At 60.7% G+C, this 21,470-nt stretch overlaps 1 protein-coding gene across 1 annotated transcript; it reads right to left on the bottom strand.

The window, feature by feature from the left end:
• Window positions 1-290: 290 nt before the first annotated feature.
• On the bottom strand, window positions 291-20,340 carry LZTR1 (leucine zipper like transcription regulator 1). The gene is made up of 20 exons (XM_044003385.1): window positions 20,116-20,340; window positions 19,636-19,698; window positions 17,318-17,374; window positions 16,523-16,602; window positions 15,853-15,961; window positions 14,740-14,823; window positions 14,067-14,124; window positions 12,403-12,542; window positions 11,955-12,156; window positions 10,983-11,093; window positions 9,928-10,020; window positions 9,277-9,372; window positions 6,128-6,317; window positions 5,619-5,788; window positions 5,237-5,393; window positions 4,614-4,740; window positions 4,352-4,501; window positions 3,714-3,819; window positions 3,558-3,638; window positions 291-1,817 (listed from the first exon to the last, which is right to left on the bottom strand). Exons 1-20 carry the CDS (start codon window positions 20,331-20,333, stop codon window positions 1,701-1,703), a joined length of 2,409 nt encoding a protein of 802 aa, XP_043859320.1. The 5' UTR covers window positions 20,334-20,340; the 3' UTR covers window positions 291-1,700.
• Window positions 20,341-21,470: the final 1,130 nt, after the last annotated feature.

Genomic DNA, 21,470 nt, shown 5'->3' with positions numbered 1-21,470 from the left:
CTGAAGGCCACCCAGGCCAGGTGAAAGATGAAGGCCCAGAGAAATGACCAGGACAGTCACATGGGCAGGAAAGGGCAGAGCTGAGCCTAGGACCCTGCTTACATGTGTGTGTGTATGCACACAACACACACACACATGCACACGCACACCCCCTCTCCTTCCATAAAGCCAGGTTCACCTTCCTGAAAATACACAAGGCTGCACTAGAGAGAGGACCTCTGACCTCTAACCTCAGCACACAGGAGAACCTTGGCAGTCCTCCCCAGCAGCCAAAAAGACCAAGAAGCAGATTCCTTGTCAGAATTCTTTATTTCTATTCAGAACAGTCACAGGTAAGAAAGATGTCTCTAGGCATCAGTGCCCAAAGGGTCACTCAGCCAGGACCCCATTCAGACACTTCTTGACTAATTCAGGAGCTGGACGGCCGATGGCTACGTGGGCCTCCAAGGACCGAATCTGTTTGGTTGGGTCGTGCTCGACAGTCAGCTAGGGCAGGTACATGTCTCCCATTGCGGCTGATGGTCCATTAGTCGTCCACTTAATTAACAAAGAGACAGCACGTGGGGCAGCCCAGCCCAAGTCTGACGGTTTATAGGAGCGGAGAGGATGGGTTAAGTCAGGGCCCTCTGAGAGGTCAGTTCTCCCTGGGGCCACCAGAGCCCTGCTAGGCAGAGGGGGTTGTGGGGGCTGCCACCACCACAGGGAGCTGGGAGGCCAGAGGGCTCCTCTGGGCCAAACCTCAGGCTCTAAGCCCCATAACTGGCCAAGTGGCCACCCTTCCCACTCAGAGGTAATGAAATGGGGATATTCCACCTGGCTTAAACCTGAACTCCCCCCCCAGGAGGGGGGAGGACAGGACAAGCTGGTGCCTTCCCTGCCACTTGTGGAGAGCCATGGGGCTGCTCCCGGCCAAGGGCACTCACCATCCCACCAGAACCAGTCAGTGGCTGCCACCACCCCTTGACAACCAGGAAGGGGGGTGGGGTTTGGCCCTCGGACCTTAACAGGAGCAGCAAACCAGAATGCCCAGCAGGGACAGGGAAGGAGAGTGACAAAGGCCACAAGCACTGGAAGGACAAGGATGGGCAGGGACGTGGGAAATAACTGACCTGGAGAAAAGAGCAGAGGCCCCATGAGTACCTGTGGCTGCCCGGGCAACAGTGGGTCCCTATTTGGACCCTCCTGTGCCTCCCGGCTGGGGGTAATATGGGACTTCTAAAGGCTGGGCCTCTCTGACCAGGCCAGGAACACAGGGAGGGGAGAGAATCCAGGCTCCTGTTCTGTCCACCCCAGCCTTCATCCTTGGCCATGGGAGTGGGGCTGGCCTCCCCTCTAGCAAGCCCAGGGGTGCCCAAGTACAAAACTTCTGTTACTCCCTCTAAATGGTCTTTCAAAGTAGAGCAACTACTGACTGGTCTCTTAAAAATCCAAGCCCGAGATCTGAGCAAAGGCTCAATTCAGTCCTGGGGGGCTCCCCCACAGCTCTGGCAGAAGGGAGTGGTCCCTTGCACGCACTTCCAAGAGTTCACAGATGTGTTCCAGCTCAGCTAGGGGGTCTTCTCTGCCCGTCAGCCCCCTCGCGCTGGGCCCACTGGGCATCTGAGCTTCTGCCCAGGCCCCTCTGAGCACACAGAGCTTCCCAGGGCTGCAGAGGGCCCCTGAACAGCCAGCCGAGGCACCCCCCCCCCCCAACCAGGGCGTCATATGTCGGAGCCCAGCTCGGCGCACTGCTTGTCAGATATGTGAGTGGCCAGAGACTCGATGATGTCCACGAGGAGAGGCTGGCTCAGGGCTCGAAGGTTGGGCAACTTGGAAACCTTCGGGGAAAGCAACAACAATGGAATTATGGCTCCCAGGCCTGTCCTCTGGCCGGGACCTCAGGGTCCAGGGTCGGCTCCTGACAGCCCAGAAGGGGAGGAGGGGGGTCCAGGACACAGAGAATGGGGGGACAGGGAGGGGTCAGGCCAACCCTGAGGCGCAGCCCCACACGAGTGTGCTCACACCCACACACGTGCCCGTTGTCTTGCAGCATCCGTGCAGGGACACAGGCGGACACCCCCCCCACCCCCACCCTACCATTTCTCCCTGCTTCCCTCTGGCCTTTCAGATCCTTGAGGGCAATGACAGTCATCCCCTCCCCACATCCTCTCCAGACTAAGTCTCAGTACAGTGTCTGTGCCCTGACTTAACCCATCCTCTCCACTCCTTTGTCCTGTCTCTAAGTCCCAGTACAGTGGGATAAACCCTGGGCTTGTGGAACAAGATCCTGGGTTCAAATCCTGGCTGTCACACATCTGTGCACCCTGGGGCACATCACTCCTCTCTGCACCTCAGTTTCCTTAGCTGTAAATTGATGGGGTGCTTCCTCCCAGCTCTCATCCCAGACCAGTTTGGGGCATTCCCCCTCCCTTGTCCTCTCTCACTCCCATGGCCCGACCCTCCCTCATTTGTTGCTCTGGCCTTGAGTCCCAGGAGGCCAAAGTCCCTCATGCTGCTCCTCCCCACCCTCCCCCTCCCCACTAGACACAGGCCACTGCCAATGACCAACCCAAGACCCCGCTGCTGCCAGTGACCACCTAGTGAACGTCTGGTCGGACCCATCTCACCCACCCCCGAAGCGACCTTTGCCTTTTGGGGAAATCCCAGCCCTGGGCCAGATGCTTCTCGGGCCCTGGAGAGAAGCCAGGGCTTGGACAGTGTGTGGGAGGACACATCCGCAGGGAGTGACATTAAGGTGACAGCAGCAGCACTTTTATTCCCACAATGCCTGGACCCCCCCTTGGGGACACCCAGGAGCATCACTAGTGAGCCTGCAGGCCTTGGGAGCTTGGGCCCCAGGCATGGCTGCCCCTCTTCCCTTCTCTGGGCCCCACTATGTGGCTTGGCTCAATCAAATCCAGTTTCCACATCTGTGGGCTTAGCCTGGGCGTGTGTGCTTACAGCACAGTGGCCTGGCCCAGACCAGGGGGAGCAGCCTGGGGGCCAGGTGACCAGCCCAGGAAGGGCCCCCTAGCCCATCCCCCTCAGCGACCTCATCTGGCCACGGCCCACAATGACCGCCCAGAGCCAGGCCCGCTGTCCCAGAGGGGCTCAAACTCCATCACCCCACCCTTGTTCCCTGCCAATCTCCCACTGGGGCTCGGGGGTCCATCACTTAGCATGGGCCCAGCTCAGCTCCAGGGGACGGGGCTCTCGACAGTGCGAAGTCAGGCAGGACAGCGATGAAGGGACCCCCCCCACTGCCCAAGGGATGCCAGCTCCTCTCTGTCCTCTCAGATCACTCCCAGCATCTCACAACTGCCGCCTGCCTGGGGTCTCCCTCCTCCCGACCCTCAGCCTGCCATTCCCCGCAAGGCAGCTAGGAGCCACTGGCCTTCTCTGGGAGGGACGGTGCCTGCTGCCTGGAGGCCTGAACGGGAGCCGGAGAGGACGGAGGCATGCTCTGGTCGACGGATGCAAGGCTTCCTTCCATCTGTGGCCAGGGAGCTGGCCCCTCCGGGCCAGAGCAGGCAGGGTGGGCAGCAGACCCCCCAAACCCCAGAAAAGAGCCAACCAACCTTGGTGAACTGGTGCACGATGATGTGAAGGCAGTGCCTCTTCATGTCCAGGGCCTGCGTCTTGTCGGCAGCCTCTAGGATCTGACACACAAGGCCTGGGGGTCAGCGGTCAAGGTGGCCCTCGGCAGGACCCCGCCCCAAAGAGGGCACCACTACCTGCAGCACGTTCTCCACTGTCACGTTCATCTCCAGATTCTGCCTGCAGTAAGCTTGGAGCCGGTTGTTGTAGAAGCCATAGTAATAGGGGGCGGCAAAGAGATAGCTGGTGGTGGTTAAGGAAGACAGGCGCCCCCCAACATGCGGCCCCACCCTGAGGGACCTGCTCCCAGAGCCAGGCTGAGCCACAGGAGATCCTGAAGTGGTGATGTTTACAGACTTGTTGAATGAACTTCTACCCACGGGCACCTTCTTGCTGAGTGTGAGCAGACCATAGCTAGGAGGCACTCTGGTTGGCACTAAGCCGACCGAGCTGCAGAGAGCAGGGCAGGGACCCCCTGCAGGTCTGTGTGCGGGGCCTTCCTCTAGGGGATCTGTCGCAATGTACGAGCCCACCCTCTGGATGGCAAAGGGTGTGGGGGCCTCCCCTCTGGCCACAAGGGGCCTGGGGCCGGCTAAGAAGAAACACGGCCAGAGGACTGTGTGATGGCAGAGAAAGGGGCCCAGATGCCCCAGTTAGCCAAAGCAGAGGCAGGATCAGGCCCTGGGCTCTGGGTGGGCCCCAAGCGCCTCCAGGTGGCTTCCCCCAAGGGCTTCTAGCCTCCCTGCCCAGCTGCTCCCCTCGAACAGCAGGATACAGAGAATCCTCAGGGGGCATGTTCACTTCCCCGTAGTAGATGTAGCGGAGCATGGACTCGAAGGCCTGCTTGCTGGGCACCATTTCCCCAATGGAGATGTTGACTTGGCCATCCTCGGGCATGAAGGACCGGAACATGGCTTCAAAGTAACTGGAAGACAAGGAGGCCCTGCCACCATCTGGGAGACCAGGCCCGGCCATGCCTGGCCCCATCTGCTCTGGCTGAAGCCCCTGCCCGCCCCCCCATCCCCTCTGTCACCAACCTGGAGCGGGCAGCCAGAATGGCCTTGTGAGCCAGGCGGGGGTGCCCGTCCAGGAGGAGGGTGATGTCACAGAAGTCTGTCCCTGCCCCCTCCAAGCAGGCCTTCATGTCTTGGATCAGCGAAGTCCCTACCGAAAGTGGGACAGGCCTAAGTGCGCCCACGGGGCCACACCCAGGGGGCCCTCAGGGGTGGCCGTGGGCCACTGGGGAGAGGGAGAGAGGCCGACCTCTCTGACTCAGGGGCACCAGAGGCAAAGATCCCCGAGGGCCCTGGGTGCTGTGCAGACCCTTCTGCTCCCACAGTGATGGGGGGCAGGGGCACCTCCCTTGGGGAGGGATTCCTGCCCCCATGAGCATGTACGGCCCGGGCAACCCTGGGCATATCAGTGGCTCTGTCTGAGCTCCAGCTTGTTCATTTGTAAAGTGGGCATCATGATCCCCCAGCATGTGCCTTGGCAGGGCGGGGGGAGGGGGGGCAGAAGAGCTGTGCAAACACCCTGGAGGAACCTGGTGAAGGAGGACCCCACAGGCAGGGGAGGGGGGAGGGGGAAGGAGATGGGGGAGGGGGGAAGGGGGTGGGGAGAGCAGGGAGAAGGGGAGGGAAGGCAAGGGGCGGGGGCCCACCTATGTCGGCTGGCTGCTCTGAGTGGGCACGGATGGGCGGCTGCTGTTTCCTCCGCACGATCTCCACAATCAGGGAGGATGAGAGGTGCTCAAACTCCTTCATCATGATCACCTGGTTGAAGTGGGACTCCTTCACCACAAAGTTCAGGCAGTGCTCCTGTGGGGCAGAGATGAGAGGAGAGGGGCAGATGGCGGAGCAGCCGCCGTCCTGGGGGGCCCCCTCCCGGCCCCCTTCCAGGGGCTGCCCGACAGCTGTACCCCCCCTTCCCACCAGACAGCCCCAGAGGCCTCCTCTCGGGCTCCAGGGGCGGCCTCACCCCGCAGCCACAGCCACGGCCTCGCCCCCCAGCCTCGGGCAGCCGCCAATCCCAACGCCTCTCGCCTTGAGCTGGTCCAGCTGCAGCTTGTTGGCGTTCTCGCACACAGTGAGCACATTCTGCAGATCCACGGAGGCCTCGATGTACTGCAGGCAGAGCTGCTCCAGGCGGCACAGCTTGAAGCTCAGGGCCAGCTTGTAGACGTCCATGATGAGCAGAACGTCCTGCACGTGCCCTGGCATTCACCGAGGAACAGGCTGAGCCCATGGCCGAGCCCATGCGTATGGTCACCTCACAGGTGGCCGCCTCAGTTTCCCTTGCTATAAAATGAGCCCCTAACAGCTGCACTACCTGGTGCCCAGAGGTCTCAGGAGGAAAGCACTTGGCACACCCAGGGATGCTGGGCGGGGGCAGGGGGAGCCCAGGCCGCCCGGGCTTCAGCAAAGGGCCCCCCAGAGGAGCTGCCACTAGGGCCGGGGGGGTGGGGCACGGAGGGGCAGCCTCCACACAGGCAGCCGGGCCAGCCTCAGCCCTCCCATGTCTCGGGGAGCCAGGGGGAGGCGCCAGGCCCTACCTTTGCGAGGGTACTTGATTTTGTCCGTGTACAGGAACTGCATGAGCACCTCAAAGGGCTGTGCCTCGGCCTCACGGATTGCCACCTCCAGCAGGGAAGGCGGGAGGGGCAGCTTCACGCCCGCCACGGCACCCGGCCCCTCCTTCGGTGGGGGGAGCGACCCCTCCTCCTCTGGCTCTAGCTTAGATCTCTAAGTCCAACCAAAATAAAGAAGCTGAGATGGCGGCATCTGCCAGCAAGCGGCCTCAGGGGCCAGACTCCTGCAGCCTCAGTCTGCTTATCTGTAAAACGGAGCAGCCCCGCCCCCCTCGCTTCCCCAAGGTTGTTGTGCAGAAGGGGCACCAGCACATGGAGCCTTAAGGGGCTGTGCTGCTCATCTTGTGCAGCCTGGCATTTCACAAGCGGGTAAACTGAGGCTGAGAAGGAAGAGGTGACGGCATTCGCACCCGGTCCCTGGCTCCAAGCTGTTCACCCTGCTGTGTGTGCCTCCACCCAGGACAGGAGCATAGGGCACACGCAGGAAGAGCGGCAGGGCGAGGGGGAGGGGAAGCGGTCAGCTCCTACGCAGGGCTGTCTCCGGGCGGGCAGGGATCCGCCAGGCCAGCCCAGGCTCAGCACCATCCTGGTCTGACAGAGCCATTTCCCATTCACAAATGTGGAAACTGAAGCTGCTTCGAGAGATGGTGTGGCATGCCTGACCCCCATACCCCGCTGTCTCCCCACACCCCAATTCACAGCCAGGTCTGGGCAATGCAGATGATGCCGCCCCCGGGAACACCAGGTCCTCAATGGCCCCACAGAAGGCAAGAGCCAGGGAAGGGCTGAGAACCAGAGGTAGGGACGAGCTGGCCTCAGGGAGCAAAAGCCGCACCCCTGGGCCAGTCACACTGGTTCCCTGGCTGCTTCTCACTCATTCCTCTCCTCACCTGCTCGATAGTGCTCTCACCCGCTCGCCACAGGGTCCACCCCCATTCTAGGCTGCCAAGCTCTCTCTCGGTCTGTCACCCCACACATTAGCTCTGCCCCCTCCCCTGGCGATCATAGAACGTGGTGGGCCTCCCGCGTGCTTCCTCTGCAGCCCCAAGGAGACGCCCGACAGCACAGCGGCTAGAGACTGAGAGACCTTCCTCCTTTCCGGCTGACATGAACCGCCCCGTGAGCTCAGCCACCAAGCCAGGGCTCTCGCTGGATTATGAGACGAGGCCAGACGTGCCAATAAAAGTCTAGCTAAGGGGCAGCTAGGTGGCGCAGTGGATAGAGCACCGGCCCTGGAATCAGGAGTACCTGAGTTCAAATCCGGCCTCAGACACTTAACACTTACTAGCTGTGTGACCTTGGGCAAGTCACTTAACCCCAATTGCCTCACTTAAAAAAAAAAAAAGTCTAGCTAACTGCTATCGATGGGCTTCTCCTGCCAGCCCAGGTGAATGACCCAACAAAAGGCTGGCCCAAGCCACTCATCCATTGGGATCCCACCAGCCTTGGCCAGCACCCTAAGGCAAGCTTGCTGGCCCTCCAGCCACACTGGCCCCCTCAGGGCTGTGACACGAGTCTCTCCTGACAGTGGCTCCAGCCAGGGTCCAAGAATGCAACTCCTCTGCCCACTCTGAGCTGGCCTCCAGGGCAGCGGGGGGCTCGCCCACGTCCTAACTTAGCTTGGGGACCAACAGTCCTTTCTGCCCCAGCAAGCGGGTCTGACAGGCATCCTCCATGATGGGCATCCCTCCACTCTGAGCAGCCCACGTACTCCACCCTTGGACTCGGGGCTCGTCCTTGGTGTCACGCTCCTGACGCGGTCATTGGGGACGGCGCCTGCTCGGCTCCCTGGCTCTGTCACTGTCGTCTGTCAGGGTCTTATGAATGTCTGAGCTGCTGACCTTGGAACAGATGTCCTGGGGTCTGCCCCTGACCCATCCTCTGGACAAGGGCATTTCACCATCGGCTCCTTCTGCAGATTTGGTCTCCTAAGCTGAAAATTCCTCAGCAAAGCCTGAGGGAGTCAGACCATAGGCAGTGTTCCCTCCTTCCTTTTCAGAGCATTTGCATCAATCATGAAGCCACAGCTGGAGAGTGAGAAAGGACCTCAGGGAGTGAGGGCCTCCAGACGACAGGGGACCTGCCCCGCTGTGCTGGGGAGAGGCGCAGGACTGCCGCGCTCCATCCCTGGTCAGGAGCCTGTCATGCCCGTGCTCCGGCATCTCCGTGACCAAAGCTGCGTCTCTCCGAGCCGGCCTCTGACTGGCAGCAGAGATGGAAACAGCTGCCCTGAGTCCCATGCCTAAGAATCACAACCCTTGGCAAAGCTTTCTAAGTTCCTTCTTGCTACATCAGCCTCTTTGTGCCCCTGCCACATGCCTGCTCTCCCTGGAAGAGAGTGAAGGCAATGCCTCTTCCCATGTCAATCAGCAGAGAGGACGACGACAGTGGGAGGCCGTCTGTCGGGTCCCGCACACAGGACCCAAGCAGAACACAGGCCTCTGGCAGGGACCCACACCAAGGGCCCCTGTGGGAGCAGAGCGTTAGGCCCTGACAGGACTCCTGGTGTTCGCTGGTCCTTCCCATTCACCTTCTCCACATCACACTATTACACAGACACGCTTTTCTCTTTGTTCTCACACTAAATCCCATCTCCCTGTTTGTAAAGTCCTGTCACTCACCCTGATGACCTCCCAAGGGAAGCAGCAGGCCCCTGACCCGCCCTTCTAGGAAGGATGCCTGCCTGTATTTGGACCTGGGCAAGAGTCCCGTGGTGGTCAATGGCAGAGCCACCCCAGCTGCCCAGCCTGCCGGGAGGGGGATCCCCAGTCCTTTGTCACTCGGCTCATCTCTCTCCTGGAGATGTCTGACTCAGAGCTGGGAGGAACGCCAAAGAGACACTCCCTTCATTCTATAACTGCAAAGCACCTTCCGTCCTCACGACATCCCTGAGAGGCAGACGTCCCTCTGCCCGTTTTACAGATGAAGACGCTCCAGGCCTGTAAGAGTCTGAAGCAGGATTCGCACCCCATGCTCAGAGGTTCATCCTCTTTGCCCTTGCTGCCTCTAAGAAAGTGACCCACACTGTCTGGGATTTCAGAGGAGTGGAGATCAGCACTCCTGAGTAGCCAGCTGCTCTCTGGAGGAGGCCTAGGATGGCAGATGACGCTCACCTGTCGCACTCGATCCCGGGCCTGCATTATCTTCTTCCGAAGCCACTTGCAGCGCGCAGTGACAATTGCAATGTGTCCTCGAACCCGTTCTTCCTTCTGTCAATGCAAAGAAATCAGCCTCATCAGGCTCCCTGGGCAGCTGCTGCTGCTGCTCTCTGGGCCTGCAGGCTACCCCGCAGGTGCCCATGTTTATTAACCCTGGGGATAGGAGCTGTCCTGGAGTCTCAGGCTGGGAGAGTAGCAGGGCTGAGGGTGCTAGACCTGCATTCGGTGCCAGGACCTGGCAGAAATTCTGGCTGCCTGCTACCGCTGCCCAGGGCCCCTTGGGCAGGTCTCTCATTGGCCTGCTCCTCAGTGTCCTTGCCCGTCACAGGAGGGGGATGGCCCCAAGGTCTCTATTAAGACCCTAAGAGTCATCGGGCTCAGCTCCATCCCAAAGCATGACTCCTCCCACAGCCCCCCCCAATGGCCACCAAGCCTCTGCCTGATAGTGACCACGGCCACGGCTGACTGGCCACGCCCCCAGGGCACCCTACGACACCCAAGCCCTGGGATCTCCCCATCCACATCCCAGCGGGAGGCTGGCAAAGGAGCTCTGGCCCCAGGGGGAGGGAGAGGACAGTCCCTGGAGGGTCCCGCGCCCCCACCCACCTCTCCCAGAATGAACTCCACATCACTGAACTGGCGGCTCTCCCACAGGCGGCCATAATCTTCATGTAACGTACACTTGGGGTAGCAGGAAAACTGAAAGACACGAGGGCCCCCTTGGTGCTGCCCCTGCCCAGATCAGGGCCTCGCTCTGCACCAGCCATCAGCGGGCCAGGCTCCCCCAGCCACAGCAGCCTGCGCCTCAGGGTCTGGGCACGAAGGCGGTCACAGGACCCAAGCAGGAGGGGCCCTTCCCACACACAGGAACGACCCCGCTCCAACACCTCGACAAAGACCCGTCTGGGCCTCCCAAGGCACCTGCTCCATCTTTGGGGAGCTCCGGTTTTCAATAATGTTCTTTTTTTCCTAAGAACTGCAACCCCCTCCCTCTATTTACCACCCTTATCCTGGAGAGCCCTCAGGGGGTAAGGCTGACCCCTCTCACATAGGATAGTCCATGCCCAGCTCCTGTTTGTCAACACCAGGCCTAAAATGTGCCACCCAACTGAACTGAGCCCCCTGCCCTGGATGGAGGCTGGGCAGGGCTAAGGATAGGGGATGACGCCCAGGCCTGTCTGGCCCAAACCAAAGAGCGGGCATCCCTCCATCCACTCCAGTCCAGGGCCTTCTGAGCTCCACATTCAGCCCCTCGGCTTAGCTACCCTCCCTGCCCGCTGTCAGGGGCAAATCTGGGCCTTTATCTCGGACCCTGATGTGCCCTCCTGCTAGGTAGGCCTGCTGAGGGGTTGCCATCCTCTGCACATAGTGTGCAGGCACCCACATCTCACCCTCCTGTCTCCAGTGCCCTGCCAGGCCCCTGGCCCACCTGTGGGCCCCTTCCTTCCCATTCCTCCAGTCTGCTGTTCCAGGGGGCAGCAGGGACCCAGGCCGTGCTCACAAGGACCTGGGCAGGGAAGAGGATGGGCCTGGCCTTCTCTGTCCTGCGTTATCACTGCCCCATGGCCCCAGAACAGGCCGAGCCTGACCCTGAAGGGAGGTCCCAGGTGCTGCCCACCTGCCCAGACGCCCACCTGGGCCCCGTCCCTGTTCCCAGGTACCTGAAACCTGTACATTTCACCGCTGCGAATGTTGTTGTCCACCGTGCCACCAAATATGTACATGGCGTCTGAAATGACAGCAGCCGCGTGGAAGAGCCTCCCGCTGGGCAGCTAGGAGCCGAGAGGAGAGAGGTGGGGTCAGGAGGCTCGCCAAAGCCTTCCAGGCTTGGCCCTCCCTGGTCTTCCTTAATCACGGGGCCTTCCCTCTATTGATTGCAACCCGCTTATCCTGTCTACAGCTCAAGGGACAAAGCAGCCTCCCCCATCAGACTGGGAGCTCCTCGAGAGCAGGGACTTTCTTGGTGTCCCCAGCACTTCACACAGTGCCTGCACACAGCAGGTGCCTAATTGGTGCCAGCTGAATGACTGACTGACAGTATAGCCTGGGTTCAGGTTCCCAGCCTTTCCGGTCAGTAGGAGCTGCCAGGGCTTGGGGGTGTCCCCAGAGTCACCCCTCTGTCCCCACAGAGCGTGGGAAGAAGGTTCTAAGAGGTAGAATGGACAAGAGGGGAATCAGACGTTTGCTGACAAAGGAGCCCCAGCCAGTGGAGACGACTGCCCTGCCTTCTTCCCACAGCAGGACCCATCTCGGCACCTAGCACAGAGTGCGTGCTGAATGCCTGAGTGACAGTGGACAAGTCCTTTCCTCTCCCCAGGCCTGTTTCATCCTTGGCCGAAGGCAGGGGCACGACTAGACTGGGGGGGGGGGGCACCACCTGCAAGTTCTCTTCTGGGGACAGCTCCCAGGCCTCCACACTAAGCCAGGGCCCCCAGGTGTTACCAGGGGCTCTCCTCCGTGATGGGAGGCCCCCAAGGAAAGGGAGGGGAAGGCAGACAAGGGAAGGAAGGGTCCCCTGGCCAGCCCAGACCAGAGGCCGTGGTCTCATGGGGCTCTTCCTCAGACCCTCCCTGAAGACCAGCCAGCAGCCAGCACCCCTGCTACCCGGCCGCGGCCCCAGAGAAGGCCATTACCTCGCTGTCGGGACTCGGCTGGATGACTTCCCAGGTCTGGAAGTCCACATCATAGCAGTGCAGCTCGTTAGGGAGGGTGTTGTCGGCCGCACCCCCAAACACGTACAGGTGCCGGTCAAAGGCGACCATGGTGTGCCCATATCTTCGCTGTGGAGGGGGTGGCGAGCCGCGCAGCAAGTGCTCCGTGGGAATCCGAGTCCAGCTGGGAGACAGGAGGAGAAGACGTCAATCCCCATGGGCGGCATCAAGCTGACCCTTCCGGGTTGGAAGTGCCGAGTCAGTGACATCAGCAAGCTAAAATAGGGCCTTGGACAAGGGCCGCTGCCCTCGCCCGCGGGTCCGGTGACCAGGAGAACGGCAGGGACGGCTCTTTGGCCAATGAGCCTGGGGATCTCTGGGGGCTCTCTCCAGGACTGGGGAGCAGGGAGCACCCTCCAGACACACGTACACTTTGTCTCTGAACTCGAACTGGAAGAGACTGTTGGTGATCTTGGCCCCGCTCTGCCCTGAAAACACAAACATCTTGTCCCTGCAGACAGCCACGGGGAAGTTACAGCAGGAAGGCGGGATCTCGCCGCTCTGCTCGATCTGGGGGGCGAAAAGGGCACAAAAAGAGGGTCAGCAACGCCCCGGGGGCCACCGTGAAGCACTGCCACCCTCCTACTCCAGAGGACCCGGTTACCTTCCCAGGTTCCTGACTCCAGTCCTCCCACGTGGCTGAGGGGGAGCAGCAGGGCCCGCAGCGCCCCCCCCCCACACGCACTGTCCCTGCTCTGACCCAGTCATGGACAAGCTGGCCCCAGGACAGTGGGGTCAGCGGCCCGGGGTCCTCCCTACACTTGGCTGTCAGCGGGGAGCCCCTCCTAGGAGCCCAGGCCCTAAAGCCAGAAGGCCACCTCTGTCATCGTCCTCAAGAGGAAGCTTCAGCCCTGGGGCCAAAGGGCTCTGTCCAAGGTGTGTGTTGTGTTTGCTCCACAAACCCTGGGGGACATGTCTACAAATGCCCCGGTCCAGGAGGCCACTGAAACACCCTCTCCTGGAGCAGGGGCAGGCCGGCCCACCCTGCAGCTGGAGTCAGAGACCCAGGGACGTAAAGCCCGTCTTCCTGAGTCAGTGGCCGGCTCTAGCCACTGCCCCACAGGGCCTTTGACTATCAATAGGTATGCTCTTCACACAAGCGATGAGGACACAGGCTCCAGGGAGGACAGTGTCGAGTAACCACCATTTGTGTCTGCATTCTCCCCTGAGCCGGCCTTGGGCAGGAAGCCCTGGCCTCCGCTGTGTGAGCTCCCGCAGCTGGGAGTCCCCTCTGGGAGTGAAGTCGCCAGCTCAGGCCATCCAGACTTTGTTCTGGGGGGAGGAGGGGGGGGGAAGAATCGGCCCCATTCTCCAGATGGGCCAGCAGAGGCTGCTGCGGGCGGGGAGCCACAGCTGGGGACCGCCGTTAGCTGGTGCTGAGCACAGTGACTGACCAGGAGCAGCCCCCTGCAGATCCTGGCTCCTGCTATTATTCAGTGGCTCCCTGCTGCCTCTAGGACTTAAATCCAATCCCCGCAAGTGGAGACGTCACCTTCCCGGGGTCTCTGAAGGCCCCAAACTCCCTTTCTGGACTCACTGGCCATGCCGCCCCTCCCACACGCTGCCTCCATCTCCTACCTCCATGCCTTTGCCCTGGTCGGCGCCGGGGCCTGTACTGCCCTCCCTGCTCCCTCTGCCTCAGAGAAGCCCTCTCCTCCATGGAGACCCCTCTCAAGCTCCTCCCTCTCCTTGGAGCCTTTGCCAATGCCCTCAGCTACATGGGGCCGCCCACCCCCAGCAACCGCATCCAGAACTGCTGCTTGCGCCCGCATTTCTCTGTGTCCTTCTGATCTATGGGCACAGGGGGTCACAAAGTGGGCAAAGCCCTTGGCATTTTTCTTCTCGTCTCATGACGACCCTATTTTACAATGAGAAAACTGTGGCTCCATAAAGCCCTTCACATCGGATGCGGGATTTGCGCCCAGGGCTCTTTCCTCTCCCCTCCACCCAAGCCTGGCAGGAAGAAGGGCTCCCTGCAGAACAGCTGCTGTCCCCCCAAAGTTCACAGCCACAGGCCAAGAACAGGCCTCTTACCTCTTCCCAGCAGGTCAGTTCTCGGTCCTGAAGGCCGATGGTCCACATGTCATTGAGCCTGGATCGGGAGGGAGGGAAGGAAGGGGGGGTGCAGGTAGTTACAACCCAGACTGCCCCAGGTCACGCCACGAAGAGCTGGGCACAGCCCCAGAGGGAGTGCCCGCCCGGCTCAGACTTCCACCTTCACAGGGCCCAGACCAGGATGTCATGGGCCCTCCCCAGAGGCGGCTGGGCTGGACCTGGGAAGCAAACCTGGCAGCTCCAGGAACCCAGCACCTGTTCCCACCTCAGACGGGCATCGGAAGAAAGGAGTGGGCTCAGCAGGGGGGCACCTGGGCCAGCCACTGCCTCAGCAAGGCGGGGCCTAGAACACAAGAGGGGCCCAGCCCCCATCCCCACCCCAGAGCAGATCTACAAGGGAGGAAGGTTCCAATGGGGAGTGGGACAGGCTGCCTGGGCAGGTGGGGAGCCTCCCATCCCACCGAAAGGCTGACGCTGCCTCTCCAAAAATGTGGCCAAGGGGATTCCAGCCTGGACCAGCCCCTGGGGCTGAGGGGCCCAGTGGGACCTCGGGGTCGAGGTCGGGCACACCCTCATTTGGGGGAGCCGGCTGAGGCTGCCCAGTGGTTCAGCAGCCCCCAGAGACAGAGGGGCCAGCCCTGCGCCCACATACCGGGCGTTTCCGTCGTAACCTGCAAAGATCCACAACTTGTCACTGTACACGGTCGCCCCATGCGCTGACCTCGCCACTGGTAACCTGGGGAGACCAAGGGAGGACGGGTCACCCAATGGCCACCGGCCCTGGCCTCCCCGAGGGGTCACCTCCCAGCACATTCCTCAGACTGTCGCCTCTCAGCACCTGGAGGTCTCACACCCAAACACCTGACCCAGGCGGACAGAGCGCTGGACCTAGAGTCATGAAGACCTGAGTTCAAAACCTGCCTCCAGATACTTACCAACTATGGGACCCTGGGCAAGTCACCTGATCACTGTGTGCCTCAGTTTCCTCAACTGTAAATGAAGATCATATAGCCCCTATGGGGTATGTGAGGGAATGCAGGTAAAGTCCTCTGAACACCTCAAAGTTCTGGGTTGGCATTCAGGCGTTTCTGCCGTGGCTGATGCTTCATGACCCTGTTTGGGGTTTTCTTGGCAGAAATCCTGGAGGGGTTTGCCATGGCCTTCTCCAACTCATTTGACAGATGAGTAAACTGAGGCAAAGAGGGTTCGGTGACTTGCCCAGGGTCATAGGGTGAGTGTCTGAGGCTGGATTTGAACTCAGGTCTTCCTGACTCCAGGCCTGGCGCTGTACTGAAGCGCCACTTAGCTGCCCCCCAAAGTGCCCTGTAGCTCCTCCCTGTCATAGCTGTCAGTACTTATCTAGGCTCTGTCTAGAGTCTCGCCCCCCCCATCTGTCCCTGTCCCCTGCCATCTGCTCCTCTGACTCCGTTCTGGTCTCCTGCCGCCCACCCCACCCCACCCCACCCCACCCAAGCCTGGAGCCCAGCAGAAGTGGGGCTGCCCTTTGCAAGGCCCTTGACCGTTCTTCTCCTGTCACATGGGGCTAAGTGGGGAGCTGGGGCTGGTCACCTTCTGACCCAGGAAGGCCCTGACTGACCCTGAGGGTCCCCCATGTCCACCATCTCCAGACAAAGAGCCCGGGGGCAGGGGGGCAAGACGGTCCTGATGGGGGGCCCTCTGCTGCCACCCCTTATTTCAGACCCTGCCCCGGCCTTTCCAGGGCCCCCCCACCCCCCCACCCCAGGGCTCCCAGGCTGCCGCTCACCGCCCTTCAATCTTCCACTCTGCCCACTGCCCAGTGGCAAACTTGTATTCAAACAGGTCGTTCTTGTTCTTCAAATTGGAATTCGAGTAAATGTCGCCAGTGTAGCCGCCTGTGAAGATGTAGTTCTGTGAGCCGGGTGTGGCTCCTCCTCCAGACAGAGGCCCTGGCTTACAATCCCACCTGGGGGACCCTGGGCCTCTCTGGGCTTCTGTCCTCCCCAGAAGGTCGGAGGAGACAGTCTTCTCCAACACCCCTTCCACGTCTAGACCCAGGATCTGTTAGACAACAATACAACTGACAGCCTTGTTAGGGAGTGAGCTCCCTGTCACTGGAAGTATCCAAGGGGAGTGTAGCCGGGCACTGTCTCGCCCCAGGAGGTCTGCTCTCACTCTGGGAACAGGCGGCCCCTGCAGCCCCAGCTTCACGGCTGAAGAATGAACATCCTTCAGGCCAAGCCTCAGGCCCCAGGGACCCCTTGGTGGGATAACAAGCACAAGTCCCTCCAGGGCCTGACCTGGGAGCCTGGCACTCACGGGGGCCAAGGGTGCACCCCAGGGGGCTTTGGGAAGGCCCAAGACCCTCTGCCCGGCCATGCCTCAGGAGCCTGATGCATTAAATGGGTCAATAACCCTGGTACTCCCCACCCCAGGGGGCCGGGCAGTGTCCTCACCAAACACAAACATGCTGCTCCCATAGACAACGGCGGAGTGATGGTAGCGCGGGGCTGGCGGTGTCCCTGTGGTGAAAGCCCTAGAGAGGGGGGCAGATGCCATCAGAGCCGCACGCTGCGGCTCCTGGATCCACCGGGAAAGAACAGGATTCTTCAGGAACATGTTGCCCATCTCCTCCACGGGTGGAGACCCCCAGGGAGGCCCCATGGCTAGTGACCAGCGGGCTGCGGGGCCGGGAGCAGGGGGGAGTGTCAGCATGTGGTTGCAGGGAACCTCGGGAGCCAGTGGCGGGGCAGGGCCAGGGATGGGGAGGAAGCTGAGGCGGGAAGGAGATGGACCCCCAGGGAGGGCTCGCCCAGAGGGCGGGCAGTATGTGCCCCAAACCCAGCCCTGTCATCTCCAACCTCCCCCAGGCAACTTCTGACCCCTCCCACCTGCCTGGGCTCATCCTCCTTTCTCTGAACTCTCACAGGAGGTCTGGGCCAGTCTGCTCTGTCCCACAGGGAGTCAGGCCTGGAGGCTGGGGCGGGCCCTGGGGAGCCCAGGCCAGGCTAGGCCCAGGATGGGGCTGGGGGCCCAGGCAAGGCTAGGCCCAGGATGGGGCTGGGAGCCCAGGCTGGGGAGCTGGGGGTGGCAGGACTGGGGCTGGGAACCCGGGCCAGGCTAGGCCCAGGATGGGGCTGGGGGCCCAGGCAAGGCCGGGGGCCAGCATGGGGCTGTCCTAATGCTCCCCACCTCCAGAGCGGGTCAGGGAAAGGTGAGGAGAGCCCAGGATGGCGGCAGCCGGAGCCCACCTGCACCAGGAGCAGTCCTTGACATCGAAGCGCAGCAGGTCATTCAGCATCGTCTTTCTGAAAGGGACACGGTCAGAGTTCAAAGGGAGGCTCTGACCTTAAGCGGGTCACACAGTAGTGCAGGGCTCTCAGGGAAGCACAGCAGGCAGGGCCTGAATGTGGACCAGGCTCAAATGCTGGCTCAGCTACGTTCTACCCACATCAATCTGGGCAGACTCGGCCCTGCCCTGCCTCAGTTTCCTCACCTGTAAAGTGAGAGAGCTGGCCTCAGTGGCCTCTAAGGCTCTTCCCGGCTCTGGAGCTGGGGGACCCCGACCATGAGAAAGGAGGCCTGAGGCAGCACATCGGAGCCCCCTCCCCCAAGCCATAGGGGCACAAGGCTCAGTCCTTTGCTCATAAAAAGGCTGCAAAGAGGGACCCCCAAGATTCTTGCCATCTTACAGCAGAACCCACCAAGGCTCTCAGGGAAAAGGGACGAAGAAATGAGAATTTATGGGGTCCTGCTGTGTGCCAGGCCCTAGGCAGTGGCTGCTACTAGCATGCTCATTTAACACCTGAGGAAACTGAGGCAAACAGGTAAAGTGACTTGCTCAGGATCACACAGTTGGTAAGTGTCTGGAGACAGACGGTACCCTGGGTCTTCCTGACTGCAGGCCCGGTGCCCGATATGTGGCACTACCAGCCGCAGTGGTGCAGGGTGAGGCCCAACGACCTGGAGCCAAAGACCCAGGCGCTAATCTTGGTTTGGCCACATGCTACTCAAATAACCCTGGCCAAGTCCCTTCCCCTCTTGGGCCTCAACATCCTCCTCCTCTCCCCCTCCCCAGGAGGCTCTGGAACAAACCAGCTCCTCGGGCCTGCCTTCTCTGAGCATGTGACCGAGGCCCTGGCCACCCATGAGAAAGGATGACCACACGCACCGCCCCTCAGACCCCGCTTGGCACACATGCCGTCCAATCAGGAGCCTCCCAGGGCCAGAAAGTGAGGATGAGAAATGCAGGGACCTACCCCACCAAATGGCTACTAGGGATGGGATGGATTTGAACCCAGGGCCTCACGCCCCAGAGCCGCACCACCCTGCCTGCAGCAGCATTTGTACACAGGACTGAGGAAATGAAAGGAGACTTCTCAAACGACTTCCAGACTTCAAGTAAGAAGAAACCCGCTGCTCGGGCAGAGCCAGGCATGATGGGGACATGACCCCTAAGCCCTCCAGACAGAAAGGGAGACATCACAAAGGGAAGAAGTGACCCCAGAGTCACAACTCAGTTCACCAAAGTCAGGCTCCACCAATCACCCTGGGATGACTTCAAGGACAAAGACCCCCAAAAGGCCCAAAACTTCAAGAGAAAGAGCAGAGAGAAAAGCGAGATCTTTATGGAACAACACCCCAGAGCTGCATGGCCTTGGTTGAGCAAGGAGAGGCCTGTGGAGCAGGCCACATGGGCAAGATCCCAGAGCCACCAGGGGGTGGTCCCGCCTCCCCTCCACCCAGAGGGACCCGAGCGGCTGGAGAATCACCAGGTATTTGGCAGAAACTGGGGTTAGACTGGCCTCTTCCACCCTGACCCCCAGGAAGCTCCAAATGGACACAAGACTAAACACTGACAACATCAAAAAACGGGGAGCAGGGAAGGAAGGAAGGACCTTTTACATCGCTTACCATCCAACAAGGAACAGCAGTGATCACAAAAACAAACCAGGCAACTTCAGTTATAAAAAAGTACAGTTACAAAACATGTTTATTTGGCATTTTTTTTTGGGGGGGAGCAGGGCAATGAGGGTTAAGTGACTTGCCCAAGGTCACACAGCTAGTAAGTGTCAAGTGTCTGAGGCTGGATTTGAACTCGGGTCCTCCTGAATCCAGGGCCAGTGCTTTATCTACTGCACCACCTAGCTGCCCCCAAAACGTGTTGTTTTTTAAAGGAATGCAATTAGGCTGCGATGGGAAATAATAATAATAATTGTATCTACTATGTGCCAGGTGCTCACTGGGACCCTTACAACAACTCTAGGAGGGAGGGGCTGTTACATTGGTACAGAGGAGGAAACTGAGGCAGGGAGAGGCTCAGTGACTTGCCTAGGGTCACCCAGGCCACACTGGAATTCAGGTCTTCCTGACCTCAGGCCTGTCCTCTGCACAGGGTGGCTCCCCCAGCAAATACAAAGACCCCAGAGAGAAGGAGGCTGCCCAAGGAGCACAAGCCCCTAGGAGCACAAGAAAGATTCCTCTGAATCCCTGAGGATCCACCTCACACCCCTAAAATTGGTGCGATGACCCCCATAAAGGGAGCCCCCACAAGGGCCCCCCCACCTACCCATTGTCGCCTCCAAACACATAAATAGCATCCTTATATGCCACCACCGTGTGCTTGCTGCGCCTGCCAGAAGAGAGAATGGGGGGGGGGGGTCAGGGCAAGGGTTGGGGGCCCCCTGCTGTGGGACCCCCCCTCACAGGTGTGCCCCGCCCCCATCCTCCTCCCCAAGCCCTCCCAATGGCCCCGCCCATGCACTATGGCTCCGCCCTGCCCCACTCCATCAAGCTTACCCCTTCTACTAAGACCCTAACCCAGCCCTGCATGGCCCCACCCCCACCCCCGCATGGCCCCACCCCCACCACAGACCCTTACATCATGACCTCTCCTAAGCCCCGCCCCTTCCCCAAGACCCTCCCTCGTGGCCCCGCCCCTCCACTAGTGCTCCTCTCTGCCCCACCCCCTCCATCATGACCCCACCTCAGACGCTCCCCCATCACGGCCCCGCCCCTTCCCCTCCCCCACACGCACGCAAACACTCACCTGGCGCCCACGAACTCGTCGCAGGGTGGGAGGCGGCGCCATCGGTGCACAGTCTCGAAAGGTCCGAAGTTCAGAGTCAGGTACTCCACGCTGTCCGAGCAGCTGTGGTCAAAGTCCACGCTCGGGGCCACCTTAGGTCGAGCAGCCGCAACAGGCCCCGGGACAGAGCCGGAGCCCGAGCCGGAGGCCGAGCAGCCTCCGCCCGGCGCCGCCGCCATACCCCCTCCGCCCCTCTCGAAGCCCCGCCCCGAGCCTCCCAGTGGTCCTCGCGTCAGGACTACAGTTCCCGGTAGTGCTCTACCAACGTAGCCGGTGCGAGCTCTGCCAGAGCATATGCGCAGCGACTCCTGGGAAGTGTAGTCCAGTCTGGGACGCGAGGACCGCTGGGAGGTGGAGCCTGGGCAGGTGGGGCCCGCTCCATAGGGACTCAATTTCTTTCCGGAAATGTAGTCTGGCCGGTTCCTTCTGGGAGTTGTAGTCCGCTTATGGGTTTTCTGTGAGCAGCCAGTAGTGCTAGCAACCTAGAGCCCTGGGGCAGCAGGGCATGCGGGGAGGCGTACCTGGAAGTAGTTCTCATTGCCTCCTCTCCAACTTCTCTTGCCATTTCCCAGGCCGTACCCCCTATCTTGCACTTTCCCTTCTGGTAATCCTTACCTTCAAGGCTCTGCTCTGGCCACCCCCTCTGGGAAGCCTTCCTTGATTCTGCCCACTCATTAATGCTTTCTTGCTACTTTGTATTTCCTTATCAGTCTGCGTGTCATATTCCATCGGAATGTTGAGGGCAGGGTGGTTCCATCCATTAATTCACCCATCCCTCCATCCCTCAGTCCATCCATCACTTATTTAACTACTGATTCCAAGACAAAAACCCCGTTTTCCTTCCCTGAAGGGAGAGAGGGCAGAGCCTGGGTAGAGGTAGAAACACCCACACACACACTCCACCCCCGGCTCCCCCAGGGTCATCTGGTGAAGGTCCAGGGTCACTTCCTTTGCCCTGAAGCCTGGTGTGGTGCCCATTGAGCCACACTGCCTCCCTTGGGCTGAAGGAAGGGAGCCTCATGAGCTGACCCCACCGATGGGAGGCCCCCTGGTCCAACCCATTCATCCAATCCAGGGGAACCTTTGGCCTGTGACCCTCTGAGCAGCCTCACCCTCCAAACCCCTCCTCGTACAGATGAGGACATGGAGAACCAGAGCTGGGAAAGGGTGTGGCCCAGGACACTGCCTCCCGTTCCTTCTGCCTCTCAGAATACAAGCCGTTATTAAGTACCTGCTGAGTGATGGGCACCAGCCCAGGCACCGGGGACACACAGACCAAGAAGGCAACAGGCCTGACTCTGGGAGCCTCCTATCTT

Source organism: Dromiciops gliroides, chromosome 1 (genome assembly GCF_019393635.1).
Source record: "Dromiciops gliroides isolate mDroGli1 chromosome 1, mDroGli1.pri, whole genome shotgun sequence".
NCBI classification, from domain to species: domain Eukaryota; kingdom Metazoa; phylum Chordata; class Mammalia; order Microbiotheria; family Microbiotheriidae; genus Dromiciops; species Dromiciops gliroides.
Note: the sequence above shows the minus strand (reverse complement) of the source record. Positions and strands in the feature narration are given on the sequence as shown.

What these genes read in the sequence shown, in the direction of transcription:
- LZTR1 (XM_044003385.1), bottom strand. Translation starts at nt 20,333, where the DNA reads ATGGCGGCGGCGCCGGGCGGAGGCTGCTCGGCCTCCGGCTCGGGCTCC. An exon ending in AGCCGAGTCCCGACAGCGAG is followed by an intron (nt 11,094 to 11,954) that starts GTAATGGCCTTC and finishes CTCGGCTCCTAG; the next exon opens with CTGCCCAGCGGGAGGCTCTT. An exon ending in ATTCTGGCTGCCCGCTCCAG is followed by an intron (nt 4,502 to 4,613) that starts GTTGGTGACAGA and finishes CTTGTCTTCCAG; the next exon opens with TTACTTTGAAGCCATGTTCC.